The 16,495-nt window shown below is 40.4% G+C and overlaps 1 protein-coding gene across 3 annotated transcripts in view; it reads left to right on the forward strand.

Moving 5' to 3' along the window:
- The window catches only part of snx25 (sorting nexin 25), a 317,654-nt gene that overhangs the window by 284,095 nt on the left and 17,064 nt on the right, over window positions 1–16,495 (forward strand). For all 3 annotated transcript variants that reach the window (XM_072595279.1, XM_072595271.1, XM_072595263.1), the window contains 4 exons: window positions 816–933; window positions 5,448–5,514; window positions 10,974–11,155; window positions 13,336–13,436. In XM_072595279.1, the coding sequence (XP_072451380.1) occupies window positions 816–933; window positions 5,448–5,514; window positions 10,974–11,155; window positions 13,336–13,436 (468 nt within the window). The remainder of the gene's footprint in view (window positions 1–815; window positions 934–5,447; window positions 5,515–10,973; window positions 11,156–13,335; window positions 13,437–16,495) is intronic.

A 16,495-nucleotide genomic window follows, 5' to 3' on the forward strand; every position in this document is an offset into this window, starting at 1 on the left:
TAAAACCCTTTCTCTTTTTTTTCTAACTTCCACTAAATCTAGTCCTAGATTAGATTAGATTACTTACAGTGTGGAAACAGGCCCTTCGGCACAACAAGTCCACACCGACCCGCCGAAGCGCAACCCACCCATACCCCTACATCTACTCCTTACCTAACACTGCGGGCAATTTAGCATGGCCAATTCACCTAACCTGCACGTCTTTGGACTGTGGGAGGAAACCGGAGCACCCGGAGGAAACCCACGCAGACACTGGGAGAACGTGCAAACTCCACACAGTCGCCTGAGGCGGGAATTGAACCCGGGTCTCTGGCGCTGTGAGGCAACAGTGCTAATCACTGTGCCACCGTGCCGCCCACAAATCGATCCATTCTTCATACATCAGTCTTGCCATTTCAGAAGTCAGTCTGGTAAACCTTTGTTGCACACCATACATAGCTAGACATCCATCCTCAGAAGTACACCAAAACTGCACACAGCGCTCCAGGTGTGGTCTCACTAGGGCATTGTATAATTGCAATAAAATATCCATGCTCTCATACATAGATCCTCTTGCTATGAAAGTCAACATACCATTTGTCTTCTGTGAGTTACTGTGTGAATAATTCTCACATTCTGACGAATTAGAAATGACCTACAAATGGCAAAATTAGCATTTTCTGAGATGTGCATAAGGAGCTAATGATATCCTTATAGAAATGATGGATTCTTAGCTGTATTCAGTCTGCAGGTAATCTTTCATTTTAAAGTCTGTGTGCACCAGGAGTTCCTCCAAATATACTTTTTAATTATGGTTTCTCCATGACTGTCCTCAGGAGGAGGCCGAGGATGATAGCGATCTGTCTGACTATGGGGATGAGACTGACTGCAAAAGAGACTCACTTGCTGAACCTTGCTTCATGCTCATTGGAGAAATCTTTGAGCTCAGGGGAAGTAAGTAAACTTAATACAGTCTTCCATTTGTCATTTCTTGAGATAAATTGCACTCCATCTTTCAGTTTGAAATACCGAAAAGAATTTGCTGTGAGTGGCTGGGATGCAAGTTCTATGATCAGCCTTGGTTCACTGGTCACATCCCTGCCTCTGGGTGTGGGTCCAAACTTCATTGTGAAAGAACTTGACTGTAATTTAGGCTGAGACATCCGTGCCATTCCCAAAAGAAATGAAAGGTGAATCATCTTGTTTAAGTTAAGGGCAACAGCAAACAATGGAATTGAAACTGAGTCAGCAAACCTGGTGCATTTTGCCTACTCATCTGTTAATTTTTTGACAATTACAATAGCATATTTAACTCTCAACTGACAGCTTATTTGGAGTGCCCCAAGGTTTGGTGTATTTAGTGATTTTTGTCATAAGCGTGTCATAGAGTCATGGGGATGTACAGCACGGAAACAGACCTTTCAGTTCAACTCATCCATGCCGACCAGATATCCCAACCTAATCTAGTCCCATTTGCCAGCACTTGGCCCATATCCCTCTAAACCCTTCCTATTCATATACCCAACCATGTGTCTTTTAAATAATGTAATTGTACCAACCTCCACCACTATTTCTGGCAGCTCATTCCATACATGCAACACCCTCTATGTGAAAAAGTTGCCGCGAGGTACCTTTTATATTTTTTCCCCCCTCACCCTAAACCTATGCCCTCTGGTTCTGGACTCCCCCCACCCCAGGGCAAAGACTTTGTCTATTTATCCTATCCATGCCCCTCAGATTTTCTAAACTTATCCATGCCGCTCATGATTATAAGTGCCAGGACTCTGATTTACTCACACGTCAAGTACAGCAGCCATTATTTGCTAATCAACAATTGAACAATCAATCAATTTCTATTAGAATTTTTTTACAGCTTGCATGATCCTGCCAACAAAAACGCAAGTGATTAATCCATAGTAATCGTTATCCATTATCACGTTCATTTTGAAAAGGCAAGGCCAACAGCAGTGTTGCTGTTTAATGACTTCATATAATTAGATTTGATAAGACCACAGTGCAAGTCTTAACAGTCAGCTGAATAAAATGTCTTCAGAAAAGCTGATAATGTTTATACAGCAAGCATTCCTTGAAATGACATGCAGTTACACTTTTAGTGATATAAAAGCAAGACACTGCAGCTGATGGAAATCTGATATTAAAACAGCACATGCTGCAGAAGCTCAGCAGATATGTTTTTATTTCACATATCTGGCATTTTGAGTACTTAACTTTTATGAGTCTGCATCGTATTTTCTTACCTGTCTTTATGTCATCTGCAAATTTAGCTCCCATGTCGTCTTCATTGGTATAATTGATCACTGGCTATTGGTATAAAATGTAAAACGCTGAGGCACCAGCACAGGTGCTTTTGGGACTCCCTGCCTATTAATTCAACAAAGATTCATTATTAGGCCATATTATTGGACCAAAATTAGGTCTTTTGGCCCTCTGCCATTCAATCATGGCTAATATGTAACTCAACCGCATACTCCTGCTTTCTCCCTGTAACCTTTGATCTCCTTACTAACCAAGAACCTATCTATCTCTGTCTTAAATGCACTTAATGATTTGGCATCCACAACCCTCTGTGGTAATGACTTCCACTGAATAACCACCATATAACTGAAGAATTTCCTCCACATTTTAGTTCTAAAAGGTTGTGCTTTCACTCTGAGGTTATGCCCTTGGGGTCCTAGCCTATCCTAGTGGAAATATCTTTTCCACATCCACACTATGCAGGCCTCTCAGTATTCTGTATGTTTCAATGAGATTCCCTCCTCATCCTTCTAAATAGACCCAAAGTTCTTATCGGCTTCTCATATGACCAGCCTTTTATCTCTGGGATCATTCTTTCAAACCTCATATGGACTCTTTGCAAAGTGAGCACATTCTTTCTTAGATACAGCATTCAAAACTGCCCACAGTATTCCAAATGCAGTCTCACCAGAGCCTTATACTGCCTCAGAAGTAAATCATTACTCTTGCATTCTTGCCCTCTTGAAATGAATATTAATATTGCATTTGCTTTCCTAACTGTCAACCGAGCCTCACGTTAACCTTAAGAGAATCCTGAACTCTGATTCCATTCGGCCCTTCGAGCCTGCTCCGCCATTCGTCACAATCATGGCTGATCGTCCGACTCAATAGCTTGATCCTGCTTTCTCCCCATAACCTTTGATCCCATTTGCCCCAAGTGCTAAATCTATCTCCCTCTTGAATACATTCAATGGTTTTGGCATCAACTATTTCCTGTGGTAATGAATTCTACAGGCTCACTGCTCTTTAGGTGCAGAAATGTCTCCTCTGATGATTCAGGGCAGACCATTTAGGACAGACTATGACCCCTGGTTCTGGATGCACCGACCATCGGGAGCATCCTCCCTGCATCTAACCTGTCTAGACCTGTTAGAATTTTATAAGTCTTTATGAGATCTCCCCTCACTGGTCTGAACTCCAGCGAAAACAATCCTAACCTAGTCAAATCTTCTTATGTCAGTTCTGCCATCCCCAGAATCAGCCTGGTAAACCTTCACCATACTTCTGCGAGAGCAAGAGCATTCTTCCTCATAAGAGGAGACCAAAATTGCGCACAATTTTCTAGGTGTGGCCTCACCAAGGCCTTTCTAACTGTGCTAACGCTTCCCTATTCCTCAAAACCTCTCGCAGTGAAGGCCAGCATACCATTTGCCTTCTTTACCCTCTGCTGCACCTGCATGCCTTATTCCAGCAACTGGTGCACAAGGGCACCCAGGTCTGCTGCATACTGCCCTCTTCTGATGTACAGCCAATCAGGTAGTAATCTGCTTCCTTGGTTTTGCTTCCAAAGTGAATAACCTCGCATTTATCCAAATTATTCTGCATCTGCCATTGATTTGCCCACTCACCCAACCTGTCCAGATCATGCTGGAGGATCTATCCATCCTGCTCACCGTTCACCCTCCCACTCAACTTGGTATCATCTGCAAACTTGGAGATGTTACATTTTGTTGCCTCATCCAACTCATTAATATATATTGTGAATAGCTGGGGTCCTAGCATCGATTCCTGTGGCACCCCACTAATTACTGCCTGCCAGTTTGAAAAGGACCCATTAACTCCTACTTTTTGTTTCCTCTCTGCCAGCCAGCTTTCTATCCATGTCAATATACTTCCCCCCCCCAATCCCAAGCACTTTAATCTTGCATAATAAATGCTGTCTCAGTGTTTATCTCATCAAGCCTATTCAGAATCTTGTATAGGAGACAGAGTTTACACCATTAGGACTTTTCTTTTTAAATTTAAAAAAATGTTTTGCAATATGCCAAGTCTGACACTTATCTCTCTTCCCCCACCCCCCCCCACCCCCCATAGTGGCTGATCTGTTGCTTCTTTGCCAACTCTGTTAACATTTCTAAGTCCTTCTGCTGCTTCCCATGTTGTTCAACACTAGCTGTCCCTCCACCTATCATTGTGTCGAAAGCAATCTTAATCTGGTAAATTTGATTTCGTATTGTCACATATACCAAGATACAGTGAAAAGTATTGTTTTGCATGCTAATCAGCGCAATCATACCTTCCATAAGTACATCAGGGTAACAGAATAGAATGCAGAATAATTGTATTATAGCTACAGAGAAGGTGCAGAGAAAGATCAGCTTCAATATATAAGCGGTCCATTCATAAGTCTGAAAACAGTTGGGAAGAAGCTGTTCTTCAATCTGTTGATGTGTTTTCAAACATTTGCATCTTCTTCCTAATGGAAGAGAGTTGAAGAAAATATAACTGGGCTGGGAAGGTCTTTGATTATGTTGGTTTCTTTCCCAAGGCAGTGGGAAGTACAGACAGAATTTTGATAATTTATCACCAATGGACCTATTATCTCATTAGCCACCACACTCAAGACCCTACAATGAAGACCATCAAAACCAAGGAACTATAGTTTGCTTGGCACTGCTTGAGTCATGACTGAAATGTATATGAGAAAGGAAGTTTGCGTATCCTGAAGAACTTTTTAAAAAAATCAAACTCTTGAATGACTATTATGCAGAACATAAGTCAGGATATAGGTTTGCTCGCTAAGCTGGAAGGTTCATTTCCAGACGTTTCGTCACCCTACTGGGTAACATCTTCTGTGGGCCTCTGGGTGAAGCCAGATTCTATCTCCTTTGGAAAAAGGATTGTTGGTAATAACCTTTTATACAGTGTAAAGATTTGTGAGACATCCTAGATATGGAAATGTCATAAAGAAATTTGTCCTTTGTGACCTTCATATTAGCATGAGTTCACTTCTGTTGCATGTAAATAATGCTTTTAAGTGTCTGTTGAAGAATATTTGATAAAGTCATACAATGGTTTTCAGTGATTCCTTGTAGAGCACAGATTTGCCTCACTTTTTTTTCTTTTGAAAGAAGACAAGCTATTAATAAACAAACTATCTACAGTCTAGGTTTTTAAATGTATGTTTCATTTTGTTAACCTCTGCTTTACAGTGTTTAAGTGGGTCAGGAAGACACTTATTGCTCTTGTACAAGTTACTTTTGGAAGGACAATCAACAAGTGAGTAGTTTTTTTTTCCATCTTCTTTCAATAAGATGTTACATACATGTCCTATGGCAAGGCTTGACTCTGCTATGGTTCGAATTCCAGGAATTTAGTGCAAGGACTGTTTTTCAGACAGCACCAAAACATTCAAGACCATCATACTTTAAATTGTTCGACAAGTGGAGAGTGGGTATACAGAATTAGGAATATTTGTTCAGGATCTGATTGGCTTTATGAAAACTCTTTTGCATGACTTGGGCTTCTGGCACCTTTTGAGATAGTTACTTTTCATAAGTAAGCTTCTGATGTCAGTCCATCCATCAGATTTCCATTTTTGTATCAGAAAATATTGATGGATGGAATTGCAGTAACTGAATGATTTGGCTTCTGGGTATACAAACACTCATTGTACGTCCAGAGTTTGAAATGGATTGTAATTGAGGTGGTTTTTCCTGAATTTATAAACCTCTAATTGCTGATAGCAACATTGTACTCTGATCTGATTTATACATACACTGTTTTGGCATACTTGCCACAACAGCCACTGGGGTGGGCAATAAGTGTCAGCCTTACAAAATAAGTTCTAAACGTCATGGAAAGTCCTAAAGGTGTGAACCTTGCCTTCCATACAAGATTCTGAACAGGCTTGATGAGGTAGCCAATTGGAGAGTGTTTCTGCTGATCAGAGAATTTGAAATAAAGGAGGCAATCATTTTGAAAAGAGTTGAGATGAGGAGACAGTTCTTCACTGAGTTGTGAATTTTTGGAATTCTCTGCTGTAGAGGGTTGTGGATACCCAATCAGTGAATTCAAAATGACTGGGTTCGACAGAGTTTTGATCTCTTGGAATCCAGGGATGTGCGGAATAGGCAGGAAAGTGCAATTGAAGCCTGAAATCAAGTCGTGATTGTATTGAATGAAGAGGCAGGCTTGATGAGCCAAATGGTTTTCTCCTGCTCTGATTTCTTGTGTGTTCTGTGGCAGATTGTGCTGCTTGCTTAGTACCTTACTTAGTTCTTAATATCTGAGGTTGGTCCATCAAAACTTTTGTGTTATGAGGGAAACAAACTTCTTAGTTCCAAAGTTGAATAGGTTCCAAGATAGTGTATTCAGTTGTGGAAGTTTAGAAGCAAGGCAACTCCTCAGTGAGATATTTAGTTATTCAGTATCTGATCCAGACTATGTGGAATACTCCAATATGCTTTTAGTTACTGGATTCAGGGAAGGATAAATTGTCACAAAACTAGATATTGTTAGTGACACTCTGCGGGTCTGGCAGCATCTGTGAAGAGAGAAACAACTAACGTTTTGAGTCCAGTCACCCTTCAGAATGGAGATGGATCTGAAGAAGGATCACTAGACTTGAAAAGTTAACCCTTTTCTCTCCAGAGATGCTGCCAGAATTGCTGAGTTTTTCTGTTTTCATATTTCCAATATTCACAGTTCTTTGTTTTATGTAAGGATAGATTTTCACTATGGACAAGAATTCTCATGACTTGGGTTTTAAAGAATTTGAGTTAAAGCCTGAATTGATTAAACTAGTTGCCATATCCAGACGTATTCTCAGTCTTGACACATCTGAAAGTGCACGTAATTCATAGATGAATGAAGCTCTGATTTTGGATTACCTCAGGTTAGTGACTGTTAAGCAGGAGTGGATTTTCATATGTTCCAACCACCTTGTCTGTCGATGAATCATCCAAAGTAGGCTAAAATTGTTCAATTTTGCTTTAAGCTTAAAAGTCAAATGGAAAAGAGTAAAGTACATTTTGAAACTTATTTCTGTCCTTAATGTTCATTGCTGTATTTTAGTCAGCTCTAGTCACTTGCTGAGTTTTGACTCCGTTGTTAAACTAAATCAAAGACTGCTTTGATTAACTGACTGTGAAGGTCATGTATTTCACAGTGTAATGTCACTTTCTATTATTTAATTCAGTACAATGCATCTAATCTTAGTAACTGTATGAGAAAATAACTGCACTGGGGACTTGTAAATGTCATATACAAATCTGTAACCTTTCCACTTTTAATTAGTTTTCATCAATGCTTTTACGATCACTCAATGAGCTAGAAAGCAAGAATGGAATATATGCTTTCCCATAAAATTGGCTTTTACCAGCTTCACGAATCTAAATATATGTAGCATCTCTTCACGAGCACAGATCCTGTTGTATTGACTGAGAACTTCAGCTTCTAATTTTGGCATAGAGATGGGTAGCATAGGGGTCTTTCCCTGTCCCTGAACGTCAGAGCCTGAAGCTCAGGTTCAGCCTGATGTTGAAGTCCAACCTCTGATCTCACTCGCATTGAGTAGGAAAAGGCAGAGCACTTTACTTGTAGGTCAGGGCAGTGGTCTTATGGTGGGATGTGGGAGTTATCGTGCCAAGGACGATAAAGGGAGGGAGCAACTGAGCTCTATACCAAGGTGAAGCATGGCGACTAACAGCAGTTCCGTTCTGATCCTTGCAGCTCAACATTCTGGTCGGTATACTCTAAAATGTCATCTTTCTTGCAGTGGCTTGTTGCAATCCATTAGGGGCTGGTTGTTTTGAATATAGAGCAAGCTGTCCACCTCGGTCAATTTTTGTTGTTCAGATCTCCAACAGATCCAGTCAGTCTTTGGTGTCTTATTTTGATATCTTGTGTGTTGCAAGACCTCCCCACCCCCACCCCTCTTTTTGAACTTTTACCAAAGCGGAAAGTGGTACACTCTTATGCTTAATAAGGTTCTTGCCTCAGTTGGAGACATATTGGCGTTGTTGGAGATGGGTTATGGCCTAAAAAAGGAGACATGATACAGCTGATTCTCATAGCCATTGGTCATGAATAATGCTCACCTGCAAATTCTGTTCTGTATAGTTAGTGAGCTGCTTCCTTGATATAAAGGACAAGGCAGCCCACTTCATAGATTAAGGTGATGGTCAGGGTATCAATCAGTTGCTTTATCACTGATGTGCAGTGGCAGCCGCGTGCACCATTTACAAGGAGCACTGCAGTAACTCTCACTGTAGCTCCTTGCGATCTTGACCACCTAGAAGGAATAAGTGTTTATATGTCAGTACTTAAATGCATCTGAAGCAGCTAAATATCAACTTTAAAAAAAATTGGATGATAAATGCAATTTAAATCATGCTACATCAACCATTTAGTTTATATGGTCCTGCCACAGCTGAAAGTGTTGTTTTCAAACTCTGTCCTCCAGCTTCTTGGCTCGGGCTGGTAGGTGCCAGTTCTCTGTGGCCTTCAGTTCGTCAGTCCAGAGGTGCACAAAACAATGCCCTAGTCCTCTTGCAAATCCCAGCCATCACCAAGCACCTCCCTGACTGTGTTTGTGGTCTATTATTCTGGGGGATGCTGGGGAAGGGGATAGGGAAATCTGGGAAACAAATAGATAGCTGAATGTGCCACAGATAGGAAGCTGAGAGTTGAGAATCTTGAATAGATTTGCATTTGAGAAGATCATCATAAATAATGAAAATTAAGAGCCAGTTGCAGCATACTTGTAGTTTTTCCACTCCTCCTGTAATTGCTCTGAGAGATGAGAGGGAACTTCTGCATGGGAAGTTCAGAATATTGCTTGTCACCATTAATTCCTTGATAGGACAGTAGGACAGTGGTTTCTGGGTCCAATGCTGAGACTAATGAGAAGGGAAAGAATGATTTGCACCTCAAAGCACTTTATGGCCAATACATCCTTTGAAGTACAATCACTGGCAATACGTGTTCAACAAACTCCCACAAACAGCGATGTGATGATAAACAGATAATCTGTTTTTAATAGTGTCAGCAGAAAAATTGCTGGGTAAACTCAGCAGGTCTGGCAGCATCTGTGGAGAGGAAAAACTGTGAACATTTCAAGTCCAGTTTCAAACTGTTGAAGAATCCCCAGACTTTCAACATTAACTCCGTTTTCTCCCCACAGATGCTGCCAGACTTGCTGAATTTCTCCAGCACTTTGTTTTTTGTTTCAGATCTCCAGCATCCACAGTTCTTTGTTTTGTTTTAATAGTGTGATGTTGATGGGGGATAAATGTTAACTCTGGTTCTCTTTGAAATACCTGAGCAAACAATGTTCAAGAGCAATGGTTCATGCAAAAGACAGCGCCTCCAACAATGCAGTGCTCCCTCAGTACAGGAGTGTGGGCCTTAAGCTTTATGCTCAAGCCATGGACTGGATCTTGAAACGAGAACAGTCTGATTTAGAAGTGCGGGTGCAACAAACTGAGCCAAGCTGACAAGAGAAACAACCAGTCTAGGATGATTGATGATGAGTTCAATCCTATCACAACAGCTGTTGAATTTGGATTCGGTTGGAAAAACCTGGAATGTAACAAAAAGTTAGCCTCAGTAGTAGTGACCATAAAACCCCAGATTGTCATTAAAAGCTCATCTGGTTCACAAATGTGCTGGTGGGAAGGAACCTTTTTTCATTACCAAGTGTGTGACAGAACTATGGTTGACTCTGTGCTGCCCTTTGAAATGTTGTGGTTCCATTCGCCGAGCTGGGAATTGTGGCGAACAGAACCACAACAACGAGCACCCGAGCTACAAATCTTCTCTCAAACTTTGAATGCCCTCTGAAATAGTAAGTCATCTTGTCATGTAGAAACGGTTCATACAAAAATTTCCATGTCCTGTCAATGAATAAAAACAATTTCATGAGGTCATTTAGATGTGTGCTTTTGTTTTGTACTATATTGCTTCAGCATGTAGCAAAATGTTACAGAATAAAGTGAAGCATGAGAAAAGCTAGCCACTACAGAAGAATCAACATTTACCAATGTTTCCTATCACTGAGATTGTTCACTTGCTGAGCTGGTAAGTTTGTTTGCAGGTGTTTCGTCACTATATTAGATAATATCGTCAGTGTGCACTAATGCGACCTAATATGGTGACAAAATGTCTGCAAACATACTTACCAGCTCAACGAGCAAGTCAACAATGTCATCCACAACCTGAGCTATGAATTTTCTCAAGTTCTGTATCACGTTCATATTAGAAGTATACAGGATCGTATGGCAGTGATGCATCATTTATTGGGATAGATTGAATCCTTAAAATAGATCTAGCCCCTTCAATAATGTATATTTTAATAATATTTGCACTGCAAAGATTCCCTCAGCAACGTTCTAAAGCTGCAAGCTGTCATTTATAAGAACAAGGGCAGAAGACATGTTGGAGACTGGTTTCCCTCCTAGAAACACACCAATTTGACTTGGAACTATATAGAACCTTCCCTGTCACTGGGTCAAAATTCTGAAATTCCCTTCTGAATTGCACTCTAGGTGCACGTGCATCAGACGGGCTGCTGAAATTCATATTCACTTTCTCAAGGCAACTTATGGAAAAGCAAAAATGCTGGATTTGTTAGCTGTGCTGCAATTCCGTGAAATAATTTTATATGAAAAGTTTTGAGTTATTGGGCTGTGAGGAATGTTTGACAATGACCAGATAATGTGCATTATTCATTTTAGGCAAATCCGTGACACAATCAACTGGATAGTCAGTGAACAGATGCTAGTTTACTACATCAATCTCTTTCGAGATGCCTTCTGGCCAAATGGTAAATTAGCGCCTCCTACAGCTGCCAGAACACAGCAACAGCGATTGGAGACAAAGCACAAAGCCCAGCAGAAATTGCTCGATAACATTCCAGGTATGGCTAGTGATGCATTGCATTGAAACCCTTGTGCATAATTCATGTTGAATTTCTGCATGTAATTGATTTTGACTTTCTCGCTAAAATCAATTAGTCCTGCAGGCTGACCTGATTTGTCAGCCGAAGTACAATGGATTATTCATTTTGATGACCATGGAAAAGGAATGACATGGTAACCAAAAACTTCAGATTTACTTTGCCATCCTTTAGTGATAATTAAAATGGAGAGTTGTTACAAAGTTATTAAGTATGAGTAGGGATTTTTTTGCATAACATTTTTATACTAAATTTTTATACCAACAAAATCCCATCCCCTGGATATTAGTGATGTTTAATCCTACCACTTAAATGTGAAAACTCTCACTCAGTGAGTGAGTAACATATTCAGTAAGTGTCTTAACACAAAATTGTGATTGTTTTAAATCTCTCTGCAGAAACTGGACTGCTACAGTATGTTCAGAGAAAAAGCATTAACGGTTGACTACTATATTAGACTGGCTGTGGTTTTTGGACGTTATAGATTTTTGTTACTTAAAGGAAGTGCACTGCAGGTGTTTTGCCTTTTTATGGACGGTTGTCTAATTTAATCCACTGGTGAAGTGAATATTCTGATGATGTTCCCTCTGCTAAACACACACACCCCCCAACCCCCTTTGGAAATGTACTTTGGCCACCTTGTGAATTCCATGTTGGGAATGAGAGTTCTGGTTTCTGCACTGATTTTCCCCCCTCTATGGCAGGATGCATCTGGCAATATTTGTGTCTCTACGAGCTCCAAATGGTTGAGGCATGAACAGACCCCTGTCTTGCTAATTCCCATCAGTTGAGCAAATGAGCGTTGTGGATGCTGCACTAGTGTTAATCCCTTGTGTGCCTGATATACAGCTAATACTGGCTCACGTGTGCTGATATGTTGGGTATCTGTTGGGAGCATTGCTTTGCATGGGTGAGCACTGTGTTGGCAGACAAAGTGCATATACTATTCGTCACACAGGAGTAAGACTAAAACGCAGCCTTTTCTTGTGAGGTTAAATCCTAAGTGAATAGGAGAATTTGCCAGTTTTATTGGCATAATTTCAAAAGGGAGAAGAGATGTAAATGATTCCTTGTCCGATCAGTGTTGCATGACTGACGTTGATGTATTACTTTGAAACTGGTGTCATTTGGAGAGAATTTAGAGTTTATAAATCGAGTTTTTAAGTTTGGTATTTCAGGAGGTCATACCCTTTTTCCTGATAGCCATCACTGTAAAATGAATCTGTATGTTTATACAAATTGGTTCAAGCTGAACATTTGCTTTGAGAGACCATTTCTGATAAAGATGGATAACCTTATTTAGGGAGTGAGTTCATTGTCCTATAAATTGATGCATTTCAAGCATAGTCTCTTCCCTTCATTCACTTGGTCCTAGGTAGTCACAGGCTTGATGTTGTTAAGGTTCAGGTCAGGATGTGATTGGCTGTTCACAGACTCTATAAAATAGCTGCCCTGTAGTTACAAAGCCTACTCTGGGGAAGACCTTGGCTTTGGAATGGAAACTGGGGCATGTTCCTTCTTTGGTCTTTATTTTTTATTTTCATTCATGGGATGAGAGTTGACCGTATTGCTGAGATCTGGAGTCACACGTGGGCCAGACTAGGTAAGGATGGCAGTTTCTTTCCCTAAAGGGCATGAGTGAACCAGATAGATTTTTCTAACAATTGACTATGAATGCATGGTCACCATCAGACTGTTTAATTCTAAATATTTTTTGAATTAATTCTAAATATTTATTGAATTCAAATTCTGCCATCTGCAGGAGTTGAACCAAGGTCCCCAGAAGGTATCTGGGCCTCTGGATTAACAGTTAAGCGATTATACCATGAGATGATTGCCTCCACAACTCTTGCCTTCCTGATTCAGTATTTTCAACTTTAACAATGTTTAAATTTAATCAAACACAAATTGAACATAAACAAGTGAATTGCCTGTGTATTTAGTTACAGCTACAGATTGGAAAGAGGTGGTCTTTGATCCTAACAAGTGCATCATGTGTGTTTAGGGAAGTGTGTTCAGATTTATTAACATTATTGCCAACAGTATTTTAGTTTCTCTTATCGTGCTCTTCCTTGTGCTGGATCAACCATAAACCCCACCGTGAGCCAAGAATTATTAGTTATTGTCTGGTATTTTCCCAGATGCACTGCAGAATCTCGTTGGACAGCAGAATGCGCGACATGGAATCATTAAAGTTTTCAATGCACTCCAGGAATCCAGTGCCAACAAGCATCTCCTCTATGTGAGTATCATAGAATTACTTCATCCAATGTAGGCTCTGCATTGTGATCAGCAACTTGGAGAAAAGGGAATTGAGTCAGCTAATATGACACTTAATCACTGCTTTTGTTCGCCACACTGTGAACGAAGTCAGCTGAGGGAAACCAAGGTTGAGTTTTGAACTTTGATCTCTCTGACACTGGTGTGTTTTTTTCCATCTTCTACCCAGCTTTGAAAAATAATTTCAATAACAAGTAATCAACAAAAGAAATATGTCAAGCTCATGCGTAAACCTGTGTGGGTAGCTTGGAAACATATTTTAACTAGGTTGGTAAAGCCCTATACAGTGAAACTGCCAAATATGATCAGTTACCATGTGGTATGACTAAGAGACAAGGCAGAGATTGAGGGTGAGTTTTTCCCTTGAGATTTGCATGACATTTACCTTCCTTTAACAAAATGCACTCGTCGTGGATAAGTATTAAAGACACCAATGGTTCTTCAAAGATGACAAAATCACAAAATTTCACCCCTAAATGTGTAATGAAGGTGAAATTTGGCTTATTCAGTAAGTGTGTCAATCTGGTGATGGCTGTTGTGAAGTCAAACATAATATCCCATTTGTCTTATTGTTCAGACCTTTGAGTATAGGAGTTGGGATGTCTTGTTGAGGTTGTACAGGACGTTGATGAGGATTCCTCTGGAGTGGTGTGGGCAGTTCTGGTTGCCCTCCTATCAAAATGCTATTATTAAACTGGAGAGGGTTCAGAAAAGATTTACCAGGATGTTGTCAGAGTGGAGGGTTTGAGATATAAAAATAGACTGGAAAGGCTGGGACTTAGTCATAGTAAAGATGTCACTAGTCGGGGCCAGACTGTGAAAAATTACTGTTCAGGAGGGTACAGGGGGCCAGGCGGAGCAGACTTCTGTTGGTTTCGTAGGTCAAGTCAAACATACAGCTTGGTTTTCACCAGCTCAATTGTTGAGCTTCCAGTTCTACTCTGTATGATTTAGAGTCATACAGCACAGGAACAAACCCTTCAGTCCAACCAGTCAATGCCAACCTTGTCCCCAAACTAACCTAATCTCACCTGCCTGCACGTCACTCATATCCCATCAAACCGTTCCTATTTATGTACTTATCCAAACGTCTTTTAAATGTTGGAACTGTACTTGCATCCACCAACCTCTCGGGCAGTTCATTTCACACAGTAATCACCGTGCAAAACAAAAGTTGCTTTGTAAATCTTTCTCCTCTCATCTTGAAAATATGCCCCCTAGTTTTGAATTCTCCCACCCTAGGAAAAAGACCCTTGTCTTTCACCTTATTCATGCCCCTCACAATTTTATAAATCTTAGTAAGGTCACCCCTCAACGGCCTGTGCTGCATTGGAAAAAGTCCCAGCCTTTTCGGTCTGTCTTTATTTATCAAGCCCTCCATTCCTGACCACAGCCTGGTAAATCTTTTCTGTCCAGTTTAATAATATCCTTCCTATAGCAGGGTGACCAGAACTGCCCACAGTACTCCAGGAGAGGCCTCACCAACATCCTGTACCATCTCAACATGATGTCCCAACCCCTATACTCAGTGGTCTGAGCAATGAAGACAAGTGTTCTAAAGGCTGCCTTAACAACCATGCCTACTTGTGACACAAATTTCACAACGTTATTTGCATAAACCCCTTGGTGTCTCTGTTCTACAATACTACCCAGTGCCCAGGGTATTAATTGTATAGGTCCTGACCTTGTAAGTATTATCAAAATGCAATACCTTGCATTTATCCAAATTAAACTCCATCTGCCACTCCTCAGCTTATTGATACAAGTGATCAAGATCTTTTTGTCATCTTAGATCACCTTCTTCACTGTCCATTATACCACCAATTTTGGTGTCATCTGCAAATCCTTGACTTTTGCCAGCCTTTCATAAATTGGGGAGGTTGTGGAGGGAACACAATACAGTAGCACAAACTGGAGATTCATTTTTACTGCATAATATCAAGTTACACTCATGCTTTGCCAAGTTCTGGTCTTCTGCATCTGTTATCTAATTAAACCGACTTTCTGTAATTGTTTATAGTTGTAAAATAGAAACGTCAACCACTCTATCTTCACAGAATTATATCCTGTTGCTTGCAGCTTTTTGAAATTTCAGTCAAGTTGAGCAAAATGATTAGATTAAACGGATGTTGTACTAATTGCTGGAGCTCTAAAGGCCTAAGGCTGCTTTTTATATTCAGAAAGTTGAATGACAAACAGTACATGCCATATGTCATTGGTTTAGTTAAAGAAATAAAATAAAATATTGCCTTCTGACGTCTGACCCTTATTGTTCAATATCTATACATAAAATGTGGTCTGGTAACTGTGAAGATATGCAAGAATGTGACTCAATGGAAAAATGTTTTTGAAAAGGTGTTTTAAATTGGGTAAAAACTCATTTTCACTGGAAATATGTGATAAACATGATTCCAACCAGATCATTTGTGGCTCTGTCGTTTGTAGATAGTCTAATCAACCTCCCACTCTTCTCAGCTGACCATATCAGAACCTCTGTCATTTAGCTTTACTGTTCATCACTGCCAGCTGTGAAATGCGATAAGCTGTGAAATGTAGCAAACTTCAAAGTGGAAATGAGTCTATATCCTGCTGTGTACATTTTCCATTGCTTGGTCCGGAATGAACTCCGATTGCCCTTAACTATTTATAACCTCTGTGTGTCCTACAATCTTCCAGGGTTTCCATGCTCCTCCAGTTCTGGGCACTTGGGCATCCTAACAAAGTTCTGCAGTTCACTCTGGCAACTTCTCTGCCTCTCTCCCTCCTTTTATGCTTTATGAAGCATTTTAACTCTGGCAAAGCATTTGATTATCTAACCTAATCTCCCCTGATGCATGTGTTTGTTGTGGTGGACGTGGTGCATGTATGCTATTCAAACTGGCCGCATTTATTATCAGCAACTGTGTATTGCAGAGACACAAGTCACTGTCAGTGACATAGCTGCAGATGCCAGGTGTAAAGATGGCACTGCCTATATAATCACACTGCAGGTTGCTGCTGTTTGAAATCAACACCTGAAAG

The sequence above is a fragment of the Chiloscyllium punctatum genome, chromosome 2 (genome assembly GCF_047496795.1).
Source record: "Chiloscyllium punctatum isolate Juve2018m chromosome 2, sChiPun1.3, whole genome shotgun sequence".
NCBI lineage: Eukaryota > Metazoa > Chordata > Chondrichthyes > Orectolobiformes > Hemiscylliidae > Chiloscyllium > Chiloscyllium punctatum.